The 22,253-nt window shown below is 43.8% G+C and overlaps 1 protein-coding gene across 9 annotated transcripts in view; it reads right to left on the bottom strand.

Annotated features, from left to right (window-relative positions):
- EEF2K (eukaryotic elongation factor 2 kinase) overlaps window positions 1–22,253 on the bottom strand; it is a 220,552-nt gene that overhangs the window by 126,753 nt on the left and 71,546 nt on the right. For all 9 annotated transcript variants that reach the window (XM_085629051.1, XM_085629048.1, XM_085629049.1 and 6 more), the window contains one exon: window positions 6,563–6,734. In XM_085629051.1, coding sequence (XP_085485177.1) covers window positions 6,563–6,734 — 172 coding nt within the window. The remainder of the gene's footprint in view (window positions 1–6,562; window positions 6,735–22,253) is intronic.

Here is a 22,253-nt window from a genome sequence, read left to right on the forward strand (position 1 = left end):
TTGGCACTGCACTCCCTGTTACTTTGCTGGCTCGCACACCTCTGATTGAAATTTTGAAGAAACAGCTGGGGTAGACATAGGTTGCTTTAGCTGAATGCTGTTGCCACTTTCTGGAAGCTTTGCCTCCCCTAAGAGAGATGGACCAGAACTATAGTTAAGTCTAAATGAAAACAGTTTTAATGGGGGGTGAACTATAGGTAGGGCCACTGGAATTATGTTATTGTGCAGCCACTGCGTTTTTCACATAATTATAGATTTGCCGCCTTTGCCACACAATCCATCATCTGCTGCATAATCTGAAGATCACCCCCCCACACACACACACACACACACACATATGAAAATGTTTTTAGGTCAAACAGCTCAAAAGTTACTAAAAATGCAGTTGCACATGAGGATGCGCAGTGAAAGGCCCTTTGGAAAGATTATCTTTTCATCTTCAATTGCTATATTTGGTTATTAAATGAGGTGCACCCAATGCCCGGAGAGTGTTAACAAGTGTAAGAATGACACAATAATGAAGTAATAATATAAAGAAATGTGCTGCATTATGCCGCATAATTTGTTTTTGTCTTACCTGATAATTTACTCAACCCTGCTGCATAATTTGGCCTTCCTCTGCCACATAATTCCAGTGACCCTGACTATAGGGGGGTGATTATTAATGTTGTGAATGGGGGTGAACGGATCAGGGAAAAAAGGACCTGAATAAGAGTTTGGCAGAGTTCTCTCCAGAAAAGTTCCTCTGCTATCCCGACACACTACTCCGCCCACCAAACTCCAACTCATTCCCCAGACTCTGATGAATGAGAAAGTGGTGATGTGGTGTTAGCACGTGGCAGTAGCATGCAGCGAGTTTACGAGTCTGACACGGTGAGGGGTAAATAGCTTAACTTAAGCGTTATAATCAGTGCTTTAAATGGGCCGGTACTCACCGGTACTGAGTACCGGCACTTCCAAATTTTTTTGCAGTCAGTACCGGCACTTCTCTGTAGCCAGGGAGAGTACCGGTACCCTGATCCACAGCACGGCAGGCGCAGGTTAGGTTTCTACTCCAGGACACATTCCGCTCTGTCTGAGGAGCATGTAATTATGTGTAATGGGTTAATCTGTTTTATTGCCATAAACACATTTCTTTTGTGTTCTGACATGTGCTGCAACTGGTACATAAGTCATTAGGTACGATCGTTTATTGCTCTTCGCCCCGCCCCCAGCCCCGCCCACTTGCCACGCCTCTATTCTAATGAGTACCTGCACTTATTTTTTCCCATTTAAAGCACTGGTTATAATATGCTAGTGGTTATTTTAGCTCGACTTATCGGTGCCTTTCTTGGATAGGAGTTCCCAGAGGCGCACAAAATGAAAAAGAACAGCACAGTCTGTGAAAAGCCTTCCAATGGGACTCCTATGAAAATGTAAACGTGTTGCATGCACGTTTTAACTCGGCTGCTAAAACGAGATCTGACAGCGGATTTCCGGTTTCTTAAACAGCCTCGCTACTATAACAGAGGCCAAATGGTCACAGAAAACTGCTGAATAACAGACCTCGGAGGGCTTCTCTTGTGTATGAGGGAGTGTCCCTTTAGAAAATTTTGTTTTTTATAGCGCGTGTACGTGACTGGTTGCACATCAGCTTAGAAGTAATGAAAAGCAAACTAAACTACATTTTTCATGATTTTTACAGAGATTTTAATTAGACCCTTGTTGCATTTAAAAATGAGTTAAAAAAAAGTAAGCATTGGATTATTTTATTAGATAAACCTTTTTTATTTGCCGTGCTTGGGGTAATATTGGTAATGGAATAATTAATGTCTTAATATTTGGTATATGAATACTTAAGGTCATTAAAGTTGATTCATGAATGGAATACACCTTGTAAAAAGTGTTACGTGCAAGTCGGCTCAGAAGCAATATCTGAGCAGTGACAGTGAGTGAACATACAGTACTCCCTGCGGCACGAGGAAGTGTCCGGTTGCATCTGGCGCGTACCGCACTCAAGCCCCCTATCTGGTCCGATGCCGCGCGCGGGCAGATGCTAGGAGACAGGTCACGTGACGGCCTCCGCCATTCTGTCCTGCCGGAGAGGCACGTTCCGCGCGAGCTGCTGCTGTTCAAAATGTAAACAGGGGCGTGCACAATGCAAAGACTCGCGTACTCCCACATGACCGAAGTATAAAAAGCCCGGTGCAATCACTCAGCAAAATGTCCACAAAAGGATATATGCTAAGCGCTGTTTACTTCTTTCCAAGCGCGCCTTTCAGAAATGTGAGACGTTTCATAAATCCTACCTATTAGAACGAAGGAGTGGCGTGGCACGCGGAACTTTATGTACAACACGTTTAGAAACCAGAACACTGACTTCGCAGGTACAAGCGAGGCAGTGATTGAAGTAAAATAATTATTGATTTCTGTAGTTTTATTCGGTGGTATTCCATCGTTTGTCGCTTTAAGAGCACCTATATGGATATGCGAAGGCTGGGTGGTTCTTTTTTTAGTACTCTTTGCTTCAGGGCTTTAAGTGGGCTGGGTCCTGCCGGTGCTCAGCACCGGCAGTTCTGAAAAGCAGTTGCTGAGACGGGTCCCCAGCGGGCTCTGCATTTTTGCCCTCTTCCACAGGGTGGAAAAAAAATCTTAACTCTGCAGCAGTACCACCCACCCTTCACTGCCTTTGAGGTAACTTTAAAGAGACTCGTTATAGTTCTTTCACAGCCTCATCATGTCAGAGCTAAAGCATTTCAACATTCTATACAATGAAGCCATAGCAACTAACAACTATTGACAAAGCCAATAGCCCTGGTTTGTTGTTGGTGTAATGTTACTTGTATTATACATCTGGATGCACTGAAAAAAGCAGCACAATACCAGTTGAGCGGCACACTATGCTAAGCACAGATTTTTAGGCATGGCTGGCTAACATTAATTCTAACTCAACCCCCTACCACTCCCCCAGCATTATTTTCACACCTGGAATTACCAATAGTAATAGTGCAAATATTCGGAGTATTTCCCTGAAAGTCCCATAAGAAATGGGTGGTACCACAGGAATTGCACAACTGATTGCTGTGGTAAATCCACATTTTCGGCACATTTTCCCATGGAGATTTTACCAGCTTTAAATTCAGTGGAAACAACCGGAATATAGTCTTAACCCTCGCCTTTCGGCCGAATTGGGAGTTACGTTTATCCCCTAACTGCACCCTTAGCAGTGCTTTAAATGGGCCGGTACTATGCGGTACGTAGTACCGGCACTTTTTTATTTTGAGAGGGAGATTACCGACACATCTCAAGAGAGAAGAAACAATCTGGTACAGAGTACCTGCACTTCTAATTTTCCATTTAAAACACTGACCCTTAGTGTCCTTGTCACATGAAACACATTCAATCTCTCCTGCCTTTTTTTAACAGCAGTTTGCAAGTAGTGATTTTTTTAGCCGATAGATATCACGAGTAAAATGTCAACTCTCAGAATGAAACCTGCTTAATGCTAAATGTGTCACAAATGACAATGGGACACTTGGAGGGAGCTATGTGTACAGCCTCATTCACAAAGGTTTCCAAGGTCCTTGTTTATGCGTTTGGCAAAAAAAAAAATAGGTTCACAAATCCCAAATTCGAGTTTCCGCTAAACTTACTCCTGCAGGGGATCAACTTTCTTTTCAGCACACTAAAACACAAAGCAAGACCTATGTCCAGGGGCGAGAAACTGACACAATTATGTCCACCACCTCCACAGACAGATCAAGGATTGCGGTTGCCCTGCTGGATCTCCAGGAGTGTAGGTGGAGGCTCTGAAGATTCACATGCAGCTATCAAACACACAAAAGGTGATGGGAGGAATGTTTGCAATATGTCTAACCAGTGGTCGAAGTGGGCGAGATTCGACAGGCACGATGTGCCCATACTTTTTAAATTTAAGGAAAACAGTTCCCCTACTTTCTGTGAAAAGATAACTGTCCCGGGACGGTTAATTCCGAGAGTTGAAATGCTTTAGCTGCAGGGTAAGGCAGGGGGTCATCTGTGCTGTGAAACCAAAGACGGGCAGACAGCTAAACAAGCCTTCTTGCCAGGGTGCTTGCTTACCTGAAAGAAATGTAAATTTGCACAACAGGTCGATCTGCAAACGGGAGCTGAGATGCTGGTATTGGCTTTAATTAATAGAATCACTTGACACTTCCTGATGAGACAGATTTATTATTTTTGAGTGGTTTTGGAAAGGAGTTACCAGCTGAGCTGTGAAGTGTGTGCTTTTTAAAGGAGCGGAACACAGATCTCTAAGCTGCAGCGGCCTGTGCAACGCCCCTAACTATTCTCTACTGCTCCAACCAGGATTCAATTCTGCGGCTCTCTGGTTATAGACCCAGACCTCTAATAGATATTTCATAAAGAACTATAGTGCATTTCCCACAGATTAATTTAATTTGCGCTTGTTTTATATTTACGCTATGTGTTATTTTATTTGTACACACCTGAAGGGAAAAGATCGAAACAAGTTACAGAATATTTTGTTTTTATTGCATGCTTTGACCTCGCCCCCATGTATCCTTGCCCCGCCCACAGGGCACAGCCTCACAGTTTCCTTACTTTTTTTTAAAGCACTTCGACTGCTGGTCTAACCAATCGGTCAGGGCAACATTTCAACCCATTGTTCTATTGCCCACTGTCAACTCGGTTTGGACCTAGCCATACGCAAATCAGTCTTGACCCTGTGTTTCACCCACTACAAAAAATGTGGGGACATCCTGCACAAATGTAAGGCTCGGTCTAGTAAAATATGCGTCCTGCCGATAGACAACATCCAGCCTTCCCAAGCTAAAAGGACCTGCACAAGGAAAAGCATCTTTAGTTTACCCTTTGCAAAGGCACTAGGTCCCTAGGGATGGCAGGGCAATGCCCTCTGCAGTCCCGACGGAGTATCCTCCGTCCGTCGCAATCTAAATCAGACTCCTAAATCCCAACCAGCTGACTATAATAGCAAAGGCTTCACACTTGACTGTCCATGGTCAACGTTTGTCCATCAATCCCTTCTTAAATCAATTCTTGGAGGATAGTTAATGCAAAACAATATAGAGTTCCCTAGTAGTGCACCGGTGTGCATTTCCATTCTACTGGTTCTCTATTATTGCTTATTATTGTGCTTGTGTTACAAATGTACAGAGCACATATAGGACCTCAGATTTTGTATTTAGTGCTCAGGATACTCTGGCCAGAGAACTCATCAGCGGCTGCTCTTTCGTTGTTCTTTACCTAAAGGCATTCATAACGATGCTTAGGACATTTACCTTTGGGGTTCATACATAAATCATCAAGCGATAACCTTTATTTCATGTGTGTTCTTTTAGCCTCATTGATGGGACCATAACTAGATAGAATCAAGATGCATTACTAGTAACATGTATTCTTGTAACAAATATTTTGAGATTTTTGTAAAAAATAAGTTGTCCCATGATATTAATATATGAATAAGAATAATCTAACTAATGAATAATTCTGAATTTGAGGCTTTTCTGTACAAACCTAATCCCATTCCCAGCCAGGCTGTATGTGACAGAACTGTAGTCAAAAAATATTGTCTGACAAACATTTTGATCTTAAGTATCATTTACTAAAATATCATGCCTAGGGTATAGATTTTCTATTATTAATAACATGGGGAATTATTTTTGTCCATGACATTTAGAACTCAATATTTTTATCAGACGGCATCCTCGTGAAAAGATTCTGGTATCACAAATTTCTTGATGGTTTGATATCAAAACCACTTGTACAGCACACAAATAAAGCCTTCTTCCAATCAGATTGCTTCCTAGCGAATTTGACAACATGCACCACACTTCAGTCATATGTATTCACAGGGACCTGTACTTACTACTCCTCTTTCATTTCAGGCTATCCACAGCACAGGGGTTATCTTTTGTTTTTCTAACACTTCCTGCATACTTGGCAGCTACATATTCTACATTACTTGGCAAATATCCACTCTCACAACCACACCCCCTTTTATGTCTAAAGGTAACCGAATAAAATGCAATCGAACAGTACTAGGCTGCTAACCTGCTAGCGAAAGCTTTGCTTTGGAATCACTTATTTAGCTGTACAACAGATTATTCGCTATTTTAGGGACAGGAGTTTGAGAAAATAATCCCTTGAAACCTAGAATTGTGACTATTTAATATAATAAATGTACTGTATTGTATCTGTCTTTATGTGGTTGTTATTTCCTCGAACATCTAGCTCGATTGTTCATGTTTTATGAATTTGAATTGAATTTTTTCCTGTACTGTGAAGTACTATTCTGTTTTGGTAGAAATATGAATTTTAATTGATTGAATCTCTTCTAACATATTTTCGAATTTTTATAAATACATTTCACTCTGCTTTACTGCGTTGCTTACTATTTTGGTGCATGGTTCAGGTGTCTGGGCATTTCCTTAGCCTTAGCATTAACAAAAACACAAAGACAATACAAACAGTTTTCATTTTCAAATCACACCTGTACAACAAGTGTTCAACAAGTCGACCTGAAACAGGTGCATCTGTTTCTGATAAGTTGGTGGAAGTATACCTGCTTTGGTGGTTTGTGCCTGTTAAACTCCTCTCCCCACAGCTTGGCTTCCATTTGAAGCCGAACATCCTCGAAGTACACATCACGGTCCACGGTCTCTATGTATCGCTTCGCGACATAGTTCGAGGCTCCTTTCCACACGTGACTGTGAGAGAAGTTTGAGAGCTTTTTCCTGCAATGTGAAAAAGAACAGCTTGTACACAAACATTTAAAGAAGGGTTCACTCTAATCCTGTAACATTTTGGAAACATTCCACGATCAGTTGATCTTAAATAGGAAAACAAACAATCCGACTTTAGCTTCGAGAGCAAGTGCACTTCACTCATCTGTACAAAGAGAATTTAGGCAAACAATCACCTGATCAAAAAGATTCTCCTCAACGGGCCTCAATAATTCCGCGATGCGCAGGAGACATTACAGACTCCCAATCAAGCACACCACAATCACTACCGAAACACAAGTTAACCCCTTAATTACTGCCCCCCCCCCCCCGAGAGCTGAGTTTTTTTTGGCTATTTGGGGTAGTTCGCGCTTAGGGCTCCATACGTTTTTTACCCCACATAAAGTATCCACGCCAGATTTGTGTCCTTTTTCCCGACATCCTAGGGATTCTAAAAGTACCCAGGGTTTGTGGATTCACCTAGAGCAGTGATACTCAAAGTATGGCCTGGGGCCGCTTGCAGCCCTCTTGATCTTTACATGCAGCCCCAGTTGTGAACAGCAGCAAGAGCTGTTGTATAGTTGCTAAACACTAATATTAAGTAATACATGTTATATAAACAGGCAAGCATTTATTAACCTGCAAATAAATGCTTGCCCGTTTATTGATTATTTTTTTTAGACCCTACACAATCCCGGACCCACCCAGACTCTCGGTCACACCACAGACCGTACTTTGTGGCCCTTGGGCAAATGTTTGTGAGTATCCATGCCCTAGAGAGTACCAATATTATAGATAAAATATAGCTACTATTTGAGTTTTTGGGGGAAATATAGTTTGTTTCCCCTAAAAATTGCAACAACGAACGGTTTGCTGTGCTGAAGTCACCATCTTCCCAGCTTTCAGCAACATGCAGAGCTGAATAAAAAAACCTAACTTTTTACCACGGTTTTGGCATTTTTCAAAGAGGTGGCCCATTTTTCCTATTTTTTGTGCTCTGAACCTACTTCCAGTTTGTGATGGAAACCGGTGTAAAACCCGTGGGCGAACCAGAAAAGCTGTAGACTTCTGAAAGATAGACACACTTCGGAATTGAGCAAGGGGTCATATGTTTAGATCCCTTAAGGTTTTCTCAAAGAAACGAACAGTTGAAATAAAGAAATATTGAAAATTAGTATGAACAAACAGCCATTTGTGACTACGTTTTCATCTGTAATGTTTTGTCACAATGGGCGATTTATAAAAGCAATATACCATTATGTCCACTAGACCCTTTAGGTTACGGAGATATATAGGGTTTGTAGGTTCTCCAAGAACCCAAGGTACCCAGAGCCAACAACTGAGCTGCACTGTACAATGGTTTTTCATTGTGTACCTAGTATAGACCAATTCATTTGGTGAAATATGTAGAGTGAAAAAAGGGACATTATGGAAATCTAGGTATTTCTAAAATGGGCACAAGATATGGAATTTAAGAGCAGTGGTTATTTGTACATCTCTGAATTTGTGGGTAACTGTACTGGCATATGATTTAGAGGGTATTTTTTAAAATATCTTCTTTCTTACACACTGGCTTACATTTGGAGGGCACACATGTAGCAAAATCTAATTGATAATAACAAATGTTCTACTAGCCTAAGCTCCCACATTGACGATAAAAATGGTACCTCACTTGTGTGAGTAGGCCTGGTGCCTGCGACAGGAAATGGGCCAAAACATAACATAGATGCATCATATTTTTACACAGAAAATTGACCTTTTTTTGTGTGTTGCAAAGTAGGTAGCCGTGGATTTTAGGCCCTAGATCAGACGGCACCTAAGGATTAGACACTTGGGGGAATTCAGGGCGGGGTGACTTGCGTGGCTCTCACCAGGATTTTTTTTACCCCAAATCCCTTGCAGACCTTAAACTTTGGACCCCCCAAAAAATCACAGTTTCCTCACATTTTTGTCATGTATAGTTCTGTAATCTAAGGGGGAACCACAAACTTCCTTCCACCCAGCATCCCCCAAATCTTACGATAAAAATTGTACTTCAACTGTGTGGGTAGGCCTAGTGCCCACAACACGAGATGGCTAAAAACACAACATAAATATATCAAATTTTTCCACTAAAAACGGGTCTTTTTTATGCAAAGTTGGGTAGCTGTGAATTTTAAGCCCTAGCTTAGCCAGCACCTAGGTAGACCTAGCAACCATGAACACTTTTTAATAAACCTACACACCTGGGGGGGGGGGGGTGACTTGCATTGCTCTCACCAGTTTTTCTTTACCCAGAATTCCTTGCAAACGTCAAACATTTACTTAAAAAAACACATTTTCCTCACCTTTCTGGAACCTGCAGGGAGATAGATTCTTGACAGAAAGTTCTGGAATCTACAGGGAGCCACATATTTCTTACCACTGTGAGATCCTAATTGCCCCCTAATAAAAATGATACCCCACTTGTGTGGGTGGGCTTAGAGACCATGACACAAAAGTTCCTAAAGCGCTACGATGAAAGATAAGCAATCGGTGTAGCTGCAGTATTTGGGGCCGTGCTGTGGTGCCACGCAAGCAAACCTACGAACTGCAGACATTTTTGAAAACTAGACTTCTAGGGGATTCCACGATGATGTGCCTTGCCTGGATCCTTTGAGGTTTCTCATCCACAATGCCCTGCAAACCTCAAACTGTACCTGAAACCATATATTTTCTTACATTTCTGTGATGGGAGCGTCCGGAACCCGCAGCAATAAAAAAAATACTACCACCCAGCAGTAACTCACTTGTGCCGGTAAAAACGCTGCCCCACTTGTGTGCAGTGGCGTAGCTCGAGGTTTCTGCCTTTGCCGCCCCGCAGCGGCTGCAGGGATGAGCGGGGGGTGTTGGAGAGTGAGAGTATTTCCTCCGGTTGCCGCCCCCTCGCGGCAAACGCATTGAGGAGCCGGTGGGGGAAGGGCTGTTGCCGCCCCGAGATGGTAGGTGATGGCTGGGGGAGACTGCCGCCCCAAAACTCGTGCAGCTCAGGGCCGACCCCCCCCCAGCTACGCCACTGTATGTGTGGCTGGGAATTCTGCCCACAACAGGAATGGATCAAACCAAGGTCCCAATAACTCTTCACCCATAACCCCTTAATCCTACCCATATCTCCTTAACCCCTTCCACTTCCACTTTTCTTTACACCCTTAACCCCATTACCCCTAGCCCTGTACCTCGAAGTCCTTACCTTTAACCATTTACCCTTAATCTTAGCCATAAAACATTACTCGTAACCCCTTACATTTCCCCCTTACCTTTACACCTTTAACCTCTACCGCTTCCAATTCACCCCATAACCCTTGCTCTTAACAACTTACTCTTAACTCCCTTATCCTAAACTTACCACCTTCAACTTACCCCAACCCCTTACCTTTATACCCTTTACTCTCTTACACTTGTCTCCTTTTTGTTACCCATAACTTTACTCCCTTACCTTTGCTAAACTTACTCTTTAACACCTACCCATTTTCTCCTAACCCGTAACCCCATAGCCTTACCATTATGCCCTTAACCTTACATTAACACACTTATCTTTATCCCTTATACTTAATCCCTATCCCCTTATACTTAGCCCCTTGCAGCTTTACATCAACCCTTTACCTCCACCCCAACACTATCTTTATAAAATATTATCCACATAATATTTACTTATGTTTTCATTATACTACTTGCAATGGTATGGCAAACAATGGGATGGTCTATGGTGAAACTGTAGTCCATAAAGAAATGCCCCAAGGAAATGATATGACACTGAAATGGTTGAGAACAAATGGCATGTTGCTGTGCTTGTATGACAACAATTATTCAACCGTAAAGGGAACTGTGCCAAGCCAGTATTTAACTCAGTGCCTAATTTGTGCCAGTCCATCACATGGTCCATCACATGGTGGCGCAGTCAGTCTATTTCTTAAAAACAATTAGCACATAAACAATGTGTTTAACAACTAAATATACGCATAAAAGAATAATACAATAATGCATAGGCCATTCTAAAGCTTTAGGTTACCTAGTACAGTTCAAATTGTAACATTTGTAGCAATGTAATGGCAGGTAGGTGTAGTTGGTACTGGTATTTGGCAGCGCTGGCTGGAATCTGAAGTGGAATATGCAGCATTGCCTTCCTTAGAAATGTCTGGGGCCCTGGCACTTATTATTTTACAAATTAAGCACTACATGACAAGGAGTAGATAACTTGCTAGCACTCTACCACCCTCCCTTACAACTATATAAACATGTTCAACACTATACGTGCTACACGATAGAAGCAAGGCTGGCCAGTATTATGCAAAAAGTTTCTAATGCCAGTCTTAGGAATGGTATCTATGAACTACTACTTGTAGAAACCATTTTCACTGATTTATGAGGCTGCCAACTCATGCCTCTCAGAAGCAACCATCATGGTTCAGAGAGCTGATGTGTAAACCTTCTAGCAAGAAGGATCTTGAATGAAGTAACACTAAGAGATGTATTCTGTGAGCAACGGATGTCTTAGAAGCCCCCTTGCAATTTTTCTTAAACAGCAGTCAGACCCAGATAAAGGAAATTTAGTCAATGAGATAAAAGAGAAAGGGGGCTAAGCCCATCAACCCAATAACAGACCCACAGACACTTATACCAGAATTGTGACCTGATGGAGTGAATTGTAGACAACTGCATGAATGCAAGGTCATAGGAGTGGGTTTTAGACATTTACAAGCTTGAGCTTTGGGAACTAAGATTCTAAGCTCAGCAGGCAAGGGCAAAGCAGAGGATGTACACTTACTTCTTGTAATGTAGAAACCCGTCTTGAGATAGATGAAAGATACTCACTTGGACTAAGAGGTAACATTTGAAGACAACATTTGAACAGTCCACCTTGGTGAAATCCTTATCATGTACAAAGGCTGCGCTACACATACTTACTAATGACTTTTTAGGGTGAGAATAAAGGGGAAAAGCCTATGGAACTCACCCTACCTAATTTTAATAATGCACTCCCTCCTAAGTTGGCCACGTAAGGAAGTGTAGTTTGGACGAAAAGTAGATTTTCAGAAGTATGGCGTATTAAAAGACCAGCTTGAGAGCACAGTAAAGTATCTTATCTTTCCTAAACTCCATGTTCTCCACTCCTGAAAGGAGGAAAATGGCTAAGGAGGTGTCCTGGCTTACAGCCAGATCCTGGTCACCTCACTGCCTTCTCAGGCAAAACACTGCAGTGTCAGCATAAACAAAAGTAACCCATCCCTGACTTAGCAGGAGATATGGCTTCTGGCCAAATGTTTGCCTTAAGATTGACAACATTGTTGTCAACTAACCTGTTTTGTAATGACTCCTAGGACAAGCATCTGAAACATGATCTCCTATGTTTTGAACAAACTGTAGCTATTGTAAGAGCAGATAATAAACAAAGGGATCAGTTATGGGGACCTATTAAGGGTTGAGGTTTTTACTACTGATGTCCCTGGTCACGACCTACTATGGATCCTGGACAACTGGGTACCCATTTAGCACTTGACTCTCAGGAATAGCGTTCTCCGAACAATCTAAGGCCCACTCGGGGAGAGGTGAATACAGGGAGTTGACACAGGCTCACAACTCAAAATATGTAACAATAAATTCCTGTCCAGCAAAATACTCGTTTCTATAAAAAAGAGAAGTATTTTAATTTTACTGCTAACTAAACACAGAGAAATACGATATTCACACACAACAACATAGTCCCTCGGATGACAGGGCTCTAGTTTATTATCAGCAGTTCACTGCGTCCCCCTCCCTCTTTGCTTTAGTGATCATTGTTAATCCCTATTTACTTTAGGCAACATCCAGGGTAAACCCCATGTATCGGGGTTCAAGGGATGACCCAGACCGGTGATGTTTGATATAGGGATGTTCGTTCAAGCATAAACATACAAGGCAATGTTTTGGTTTAGAATCTGATCAGTGGGGATCGCGTAGGGCTTGTCTATCAGAACAAACTCCATGATGTTGGTCCATATCAGTCTTCTCCTTCTGTCTCTGTACTCGTCTTCCAGAAATGCCCTTGGGAAAACATTTACAGGGAAGTCCTTAATTATCAGGCTTATGTCAAGTCTCAATATTCCACCACCACACCGGAATGTGGCAGGATATGTGGAAAGGGTTTTGGGGCCAGTGACCCGTGAGTGCCTAGACACAGTACTGTTGTGAAGGGAAAAAGATGGAGAATATTTTTCTTTCTTACACACTCATGCAACTCGACTCCCCCTACCGCCGTTCTTAATGAGTGTCAAAATCCTTTGGGCTCCCCTTGTTTCCCCATACAGTGCTTTCTTGCTAGGTCAGGGTAGAAAACGCCTGATGTGCCACAGCGCATAGGCCTTTAAAACCCAACTAGATAGCCCCACGCTAGTGCCCAGTAAACCACGTGGTGAAACCCCTCCTTTGCTACTCGCCCGAGACCGTGAGGTCTTGTTCAGGTCGCATTTCGCTGGAGTGTGTTGTACGGCATTTGCCTCTCTTGATGGTTGCAGCCGCTCTTGCCGATAGAATGGATTATTTTCCAGTCCCGCAGCCTCTTGGAGCTCTGGCGATCCGTCCAACTTGCTCTGGGTAGTGTCCTCTTCTCCCAGCTACTCGATCTCGATTCTCGAATTCCCGCAGTCTCCCTCCTGAAGCATTCATTGCCCAGTGTCCTCCTCATCCTGTGCTGCTTTCTCTTCCGCTTCCTGGTTGCCACCACTCTCTGCTGGGATGGTCAGCCTGTAAGCATACCCGGAGATCTCCAGGAGTGTGGCTTGCTCAACCATTAGAACGTTTGCTTGTTTTTGTCCTATACCCAGTCAGGGTCGTTTCTGGGTGTCTTGTTGCATGCATGATCACACCCCACTAGTAGTCAAGAGTCCATACTGACTCTGTATCAGAGGCAAAACTGTTCCAGCACCACCGTGCTATCTAGCAAGCAAGCAACTTCTCCTGGGACTGACTGGCCCAAATTCTTTCTTACCTGCAGCTTCTGGAGTTCCTAGGTGTCCCCCATCTATAGGCGCCAGAGCAGCAGTAACTTGTTCAGGTGTGTTCACTTAACGTGGGCCAGCTAGACTGCACTTGACGATGCCAGAGTTCCTCACTCACAGTTGCGCACCAGCAGTGACAGTAGGTATCCAGCGTATACTTCTGGCAGGGTAAGTCTTTGGTATGTAGGGCTTACTCCAGTGACAGAGGTTATAGAGGACCTGTTCACTCCTACTGGTCACTATACGGTATGCTGCCACCACTGCACTCGCGCTGCTTAACTCCTGGTAAAGGCAGTAACATTTACCACAATGAGGGTAGCGCTTTGGGCACCCCTCCCAGTACAACAAGACCTGCAATCCGTGAGACAGGCCTATGTCATGGTGTACATGCATGATTCAGGTTTGCCTATGACAACATAAAATAAGCATTAGGGATCCAGAGATCAGTACAGTTGGACAGTCAGGGCAGGGGTTCGCATCCATTACCATGCAGAGGACTTTTCCATCCCAACAATAACACATGCATGGGAAGTACATTAAAGTGCTACACAAGGGAAGAAGCCAGCAGGAGCAAACAGAGGACTATTGTTGAAAAGTAGTTCCTCATGCAGTTCATTGTAAGTACTCGAGCAGAGGAGGAAGGATACCGTCAAACAGCCAATAGCTTTAGAATCCACTAGGCTGAGCCAAGATGTGAATGGAAGAGACTAAAAGAGACTGGCTCGATAGTTGAAAGGGGTGGATCCGAAGCCCACTCTATGTATTCTGTCAGCAAAAGGACAGCTTGACAGTTGTGCTGTCAAAACTCTGATCTAAAAAATGTCAGCGTAGGCTCCATCACAGTCGATGAGCCACGGCGAGGAGAGAAATGTGCCTTGGAGTTCTTTGGGATCTGCCGGTGAAGCAGATACTTTCTTGCAAATCCTAGATGGAGGGTATTCTCGGGGGAACTAAGAGTTCACTGCTGAGTGTTACCAAGAGGTCCTGGTAAAATGGTCCCATTTCCCCAAATGTTGCTGAATGGATTTGGAAACTGTGTTTCTAAAATACAGTTCCTGTTTGCCTCTGAGTTTTATTCTCTCCAGAGCTGAGACAAGAAATCAAGAATTAGTTTTGGCCCAAGCTTTCTGCTGCACATCGCTCATCATTATTCTTGGCACAGCTTCTCTAAACAACACTGCGAGGTTAGGTCATGAAGATGTTTTTACTTCCCGCATTCATAAGTGTGCCATATGGTGTGGTGTACATATAACAACAAGGTCTGAACTGATACTTTGATCTTTGAAATATCTTTCTGTACTTGGAGAACCGCAAATAAGAGTCATTAAATAAACAATTGCTGTAGTGAGATTTCTGTATAACAAAGTATTATACTTGCAGCATGACAACGCAGGTCACAAGTGTCGGCACTTAATTTGAGCTGGTGGTTGCTGGTGGTGGGACACAGAAGAAGAAACAGAAAGGAATTAGATAAAGAAGCAGGAAGAGTAGGGCAGAGGGGAAAGAGGCATGAGGAGCAAGGCAGGGCAGGCCTTTTATTCCACCGGGCATTTCCCCGGTGGGCTGGAGCCCTTGGATGCTGGTTTGGAAAGCCCAGGGCAGCTCCTGGTACCTCGGTCCCTTTTCCCAGCACCCCAGGTTAACTGCGACAGGTGCAGGGAGGCTTCAAGAAGGAGAGAAAGAAAGGGGTGGAAGAGGTAGAGAGAAAGCGATCAGAGACGGAGAAAATTTAGAGGAGTGAAGGAGAGACATAGAATGGATGGAAAGAGAGAGAGATCGCTAGAGGAGCTGCTTTTGGTCCGTCAGTCCGGCCCGGATGAGGTGGGGTCAGTACTAGACAGCCTTGGTATAAGCACTGGACGCATGCCCCTAATAATTCCAGTAGTAATAATAGCAGAGGTTGTTTGTGTTTTATTGTTACCAATTAAGTATTGGGTATACCGCCCGAAGTAAAGTTTGGGGTCATTAGCCTGCTCTCACATGGTGGTATCCAGGCCAAGGGGTTATGCAGATCCTCATAGCCTTCTGTACGGTTGATCCCCAGACTCTGTTCGGCAGATTAAAAGGTCTTGGTGTCCAAGGCCTTGGTGTCCAAAAGTGTTGTGAACTGGTTTCTATTATTCTTTTTCAACTTTCAGAGTGTTTTTTTCTGCCCTCACTTGCACAGTACCATAGGGCAGACGTGGCCCGTGTAGGTAAGAGCGGTAGGGTAGTGGGGCCGGGTGGGGAGTGATTTCGACAGACGATGAGGGGAAGTTAATTATTTAATTTCTCAACCTCCCCCCACCCCTCCAACCTGGCCACACTGCCCCACACCTTCACCTGTGCGGGCTGCGGCTGCCTTAGGGTTCCCTCTTAACATGCAATGTTTTAAAAATGTATCTGCCCAACTCATTACCTTTGTTCATTATTTAATCTGACAGTACTTAAAGGCAAGATTAAAAGATCAGGCTTTTGTCCTGGGTGTTAACACTTATGTTGATTCCCTCGCTGTACCAGCTGCCGAGAACTGCTTTACCTCAGTTGAGCGAAACCTGCAATCCACCCATTTCTAAAACTGGCAGACCTCTGGTAGTCAATGCCTCCAATATCTTGCCTGGATTATTAAGACTACTTTTCTCACTCGACGACTCTTAGGTTAAACAATCACACTCAAGTGGATCTGCCAGAATGTCACACCTCGCATTATAGAATTTTGGAGAAACCCTCAGCTTAGTAGGACTTAAGTTACTAAATTGGCTTCAGGTGAATTACGGGATCACTTCACGGTCACCAGACATTAGGCGACACCATGGAGCCTAATGTTTCTTATCTCACTTTCAAGATCCAAAGATTCACCCAACCGCAGCGCATGTTCTGCTGTTTGCTGCCAAAGGTCGTCTATAAACAGATGGTGATAAGTGCTTCTCTCACTGTGCTACTAAAACGTGTATGTTTTACTCTGCATCTTACACCACCAGATCATTCATACTATTGCAATAATCTGCAACCAGAAGAGGCCTTGAGCTACCAAGGTCAAAGTCTGCAGGCTTGGTGTGCTGTGGTGATGGACGTTTTCCTCTGACCACGTAGCCACATCCTCATGCTAAATCCATATTTAATGGTGCACAACATTTACAAGAGGTGTACTCTGCCACTGACTTTATCTTGATGAGATAAGTGAAGCTTGCTGATGAATCCCAACCTATGAAGGTACTAAGCTTGGTCTTGGCAATAGGAGCGTGGTTCTTCTGCTTTTTACATTTGGACTGGTTAGCACAATATGAGCCTTTGAGTATATCTCTAGTTAAAATGATAATCACACAGTTCCCAATGTCTATCATCAGTCCTGGAGGGCCAGATCCATGCCAGATTTTTAAGATAACTACATTTATCTAATGGGGGATATGCTAAAAATCTGGCATGGATCCGGCCCTCCAGGACTGACTTTGGAGAACCCTGGAACTATAGTAAAGCAATGACTGGGAACTGGAATACAACTTTCCTTCATAGGCAAAGAAATAAAGCATTTGACTTGGTGCTTGCAAAACGATATTCCACAGTGCAAGCTTTAAAGGTGGCATCCAGTGAGAACAAAGAACGCTGGTCTATTCAACTGATCTATTTGCCTAATCCTTGCTCAACAACTCACACCTCCAAAGAGTGCTTGATGATGACTCATTAGTCTGAGAGTCCTCCTGTGGTAATCGTTTGATGGTCATTTCTAGTTCTAAGCTCACTGTGCATGGTGCTTGAAGTAGAGGGGGGTTGTGGGTCACAGTTCGGGGGTTGTAGGTCACAATTCAGGGGTTGCGACATTAAGCCAAGGATGCTGCAAGCAAACTTTCTGCAACTGTGGAAGAAGTAAGGATACCTGAAAAAAGCATGGATCTGACATGGTACAAAGAGTACCTGCCTACACGTCTCATACTCCGGTCCACAATCTGGGGCGCTCTAACATAGATGCACAGGTACTGAGTCACTATTCAGGCCTACCATGGCCTAAGTAAGCATACGAAGGCAGCGGGTGTGGCATGCTCCAGATTCTGGCTGCGTGCGCTACTAATATATTCCAAGAATAAACCAGGCTTCCAGGCAGCATCGAGCACTGCCCAATGCAGCGGTAAGAACAGAATTAAAAGAATTGTGAATGCTTGTTTTAAAATGCAAAAAAAAGTGCAATCACTGACAAAGTATACACTGCTATCTAAATGTGAGACAGAAGTGTAAAATGGCCACGCAAAAACCACGGATCCAGAGTCTAAAAGCGGGTCACAGATCTGCTCTGTGTTTACTATGCTTAATTAAATGTTCACTCACCTACCACCTCCTCTTTGTATTGATTCATAAAAAGTTGCTGCATTTTCTTGCTGCATTTGGGCCTATAGCTTGAAATTCCAGTTGTCCAGTTATAAATGGTTTCTACTCGTTTTACATATATACTGATCGGCTAAGAAGATAATTCCAACTGGATCGCGACAATTGTTATTTGGGTCAAATGGGGTCTATTGGTATATGGTGGCACTTTTATTTGACGATTAAAATTGCTCTTTTTTTAACCCCTACTACCAACACATATTTCTCAATTATCAAAATACCAGCTGCTGCTACTGGGCCCGGTAAAAACACTGGTACATTTCCACCAGGCATGTTCATGCCTGGCTGCAAGCCCCGTGTGCACGGTGAATTTATACCGCACAAAGCTTCTCTTCATGCCCATGTCCCACAGCTCAGAGGATGCTGAAAACGCCGTACGGTACATTTTGTGCTTGCAGGGTCATTTTTAATGCCAGTGCACGTATCAGAAAGGCATTGAAGCTGAAAGGATACCTCGAAGGGAGCAAATGACCTGCATTAAATTCCAGAAGTCCACTCATTGTCCTTACAGGGTTATTCGCCTCTCCCTTCACAACCCGTTTGCTTTACTTCTAGTAACTTTCACATGATTCTTTTCACCAGGCACTTTCTGGACCCGTCTCCTGTACTGGCATTGAAACCTCGAGCTCAGCCTCTATTCTAAAATCAAAACCAAGGGAAAAAGTCAACGGAAACCAAAATGGTGTGGAACACGAGTGTGAGAGCAACTTGTAGATTGGTGCAAGAAAATCTTTATGTTTTAAGGATCTAAAAGGGCGTAAATTCAAAGCTACAGCGCCATGTCCAGGGAAATGAAAGGTAAATAAAACAAGCATTTGCAATGCAATAGGTCTCGCATTTGTAAGAGTTAGAGCTATTGGCATTGTAATGATAATGTCTTTTACCTATGTGTTTTGGTTTGGAGTGTAGTGAATGTAAGTGGTGTGGAGTGGAATTATGTGAGTTGTATTGGAATTGTTAGTTGTGGTATGATGTGTATATCTGTGGTGTGTATTGGAGGTATGTGGTGTGTATTGGAATTGTGCTGTGTATTTGAAATATGTGGTTTGGTGTGTAATTATGTGGTGTGTATTGGAAGTGTGTGGATTTGAATTGTATGGTGTGGAACTGTGTGGCATTGAGCGAAAATATGCTTATTGAAATTATGTGTTATGGTGTGGACTGCATTTATGTGGATTGCTTGTATGTGGCATAGAGTGCATTTATGTGGGGTGTATTTATGTTGTATTGAGTAGAGTGTAATTATGTGTAGCGTGAAAATGTGGCACTGAGTGCTATTATGTGGAGGGTTATGTTGTGTTATGCAGAATTGTGTGACATTGAATTGTGGAATTATGTGGCATGATTTGTAGTGGTATTATGTGGCATGTTCTGAAGATGAATTTTTTTGTGGAGTGTAATTATGTGTTTTGGAATTAAGTGGATGTGTGCAGGGTAAATATATCAGATACGCACTTAAAAAAAGCCCACTGAATCTGCACAAAAGAGCCCTAACCCTACATTTCCTAAGTGAAGGATGCAGTAGTTTCAGGAGCACTAGTTAGCTCCTGCTTTGATTACGTCCAGCGTCATTTGCAATCTTGCCATATAACAGGTCCAAAAACTGCAGAGGGCTCAAAATGCAGCCAGCCATCGCACTAATCTTTTGACCAAAAAAAACAAATATGTGGCATCCCAACTAAAGAGCATATATTTGGGGGACAAATTGGTGACACAAGGAGGTGAACAGTTTTGGTAAATGTTGTTAAGGTTGTTTGTTGTTTTTGGTGCTTTCTCAGTGTCTGCAGCTAGACAAAATAGATCAGAGAAGGAGGTGCTGCTGTCTGGACGAGCAGAAATGGTTTGTCTCAGCACCACTCAGACGGATCACCCAGGGAAAGGAGAGGTAGTCCAGGTACATGAGTGTTGTGATTGTGTTGTGTTTCCACTGGCAGCTCAGCCTTTAAGATTATGCAGAAGGATATCAACACACAAACAAACACAGCTCTTCAAATTCAAGATCAATTGAGTAAAGAGGGATCTGACATAAACACAGAACAAATGGACAAGCACGAGAAAAGCATGGATGACATTGACGCTGAGAGAGTAATCAAGCTGGCAGCTATAAACAGTGCCCTTTTTTCTATCCATGCCAATCAAAATCTGAAAAGCAGATGTTTGCAGACTTGCTTATTGACCCGCTTCTGCTTCCCAATGATTTTTTTAAAAAAGTCACTCAGGTCTACATGAAGTCTAAGAGTGTGGTCTGTAAGGCCAGAGGGTGAGGGTTGGTATGTTTAAACGGAGATAAGGACGGTATAGGAATTAAGGTTTATTATTTTCGTTTTTACACCATGTTTAAATTTTAAAGGTATAAAACAGACGGTGCAGAAAATAAGCTCTTTCTCCATCATTGATTAAATGCGACTTTTACAAAAAAAAATAATCGAAACGGCTATCGATATTTGTGTGGAGTTGTATTTTCAAGGAGAACAAGGAACTGAAGGTAAAAAACTTTTAGGTACCGTCAGCAATGGGGTTCTAACGACCCTGTTCTGGGTTGTAAAAGCACTGCAGCTGAAATAGAAACAGAATGCTTTTGCCACTTTTTCTGTAATTACCACATAGCGCAGGAGTAAAGTAAAGACTATGATCGGCCTGGTTTCTTAAAACAAAGTAAACTGGGAGAGAGGGGCAAGAGTAGGGGCGAGGATCGGCTGAAAACACAAGCTAAAAGTGCTTTTGTTTTCAGCCGATCCTTGACCGCTGAAAACAGAAGCCCTATTTAAATAAACACACACCTTTTCCCCTGCGAGAGTGAAAGTGGTGAAGGCGGGGCTGGGGCAGTTGCAGGAGCACTGAATGCAACCAGAGGAGACGCAGCATAGTGTGTGCTGCAGAGGCGGGGACGGAGTACGAGAGGGGAGGGCATCGCCACTATGGGAAAATAAAATCAAACGCAAACACCATGAAGCAGACATGCCGCACACAGCTAAGAAAATGAAGCACGGCAACGGAAACAAGGAGAAGTAGTACCTGCATTAAAGCAACAGAAGCGGATGGCAAGACGAGCAGTGACAGGACAAAGGAACATTAAATAAGCGATGCCATGGTCGAACATATAGCGCGCGCGGTGCCCTGTATATTAGATTAAGTGGGCACCGTGCTACAACACTAAGTGCAGCTTCCATGCGGCTTAAATTTACACGCACCAGGCGCCATGATTATAAAGCAAGAGCGGGGCTCCCAGGCCAAAGTACATCTACCCGGGTGGCTTGTAGGAGGAAAATGTCAGTTTCAGAACCGCTGGCGTATCCTCAGACCAAAGGCGCGAATAGCTGCGTGGCGATTCAGTGGGCTGCGATGCATTCCCTCACTGCAGACAACAAGCCCTTATGACGTAGCTCGTAAGGATCGAGTGCGCCCGCCGTAAGGCGTGCCTTGCTCAGCGTGCCTTGCTCAGCGTGTGGCGCATGCGTGGTATGGGTGTTTGGGTACGCAGCTGATAGCTGGGGCAGGTTCAGAGACCCGACTATAGCGGACCTAACGCTAGGGTGCAGTCCGGAGCAGTGGAGAGGGCTTGGGAGCAGTACCGGCGCACGTCAGATCGCCGTATTGGATCGAAGGAGGTAGCACTTGGGAAGCCTTCACAGCAGCGAGAAAAAGCAGACGCACTACCGCCACCATGTACAGGCACTTGGGCCCGCAGCGCTCCCCGTCCCGGGATTTTAACAGCATCGTCCAGATCTGCAGCGCAAATGTTCAAAGGATCAGTGGCAACAGTGAGTATGATGGCACAAAATTGCTGACTTGCCTTGGAAGTGGAACACAAGATGTGCACGTCGCGTGTCTGTCTGTATGTGCGTGAATTACAGGAGGCTGGTGAGGACGAAAGCGAAACTGCATGCTGGCTTGCGAGGGAAGGGGGACAGGAGATGTGCACGCCGCGTGGCTGTAGGCGCGTACACCAACTCAAATCCGCCAAAAGCCTGCGCGTGCACATCTTCTGTCCCCCTTCCGAGGCAAGTCAGCAACAATAGATCTCGCCGAAAGCAGCGCTCCGTGCTGCGTTCGCAGGCGAGACCTAAACAGGGTTTATTTAATACGAATGTGAGGAAGGTTAAGAGGCGAGATTGAGATTGTTCTGTGGCTTTAACTGCAGCACACTGGCACCCAATGTGGTCGTTAAGAGGGATCAGTGGAA

The sequence above is a fragment of the Triturus cristatus genome, chromosome 10, assembly GCF_964204655.1.
Source record: "Triturus cristatus chromosome 10, aTriCri1.1, whole genome shotgun sequence".
NCBI classification, from domain to species: domain Eukaryota; kingdom Metazoa; phylum Chordata; class Amphibia; order Caudata; family Salamandridae; genus Triturus; species Triturus cristatus.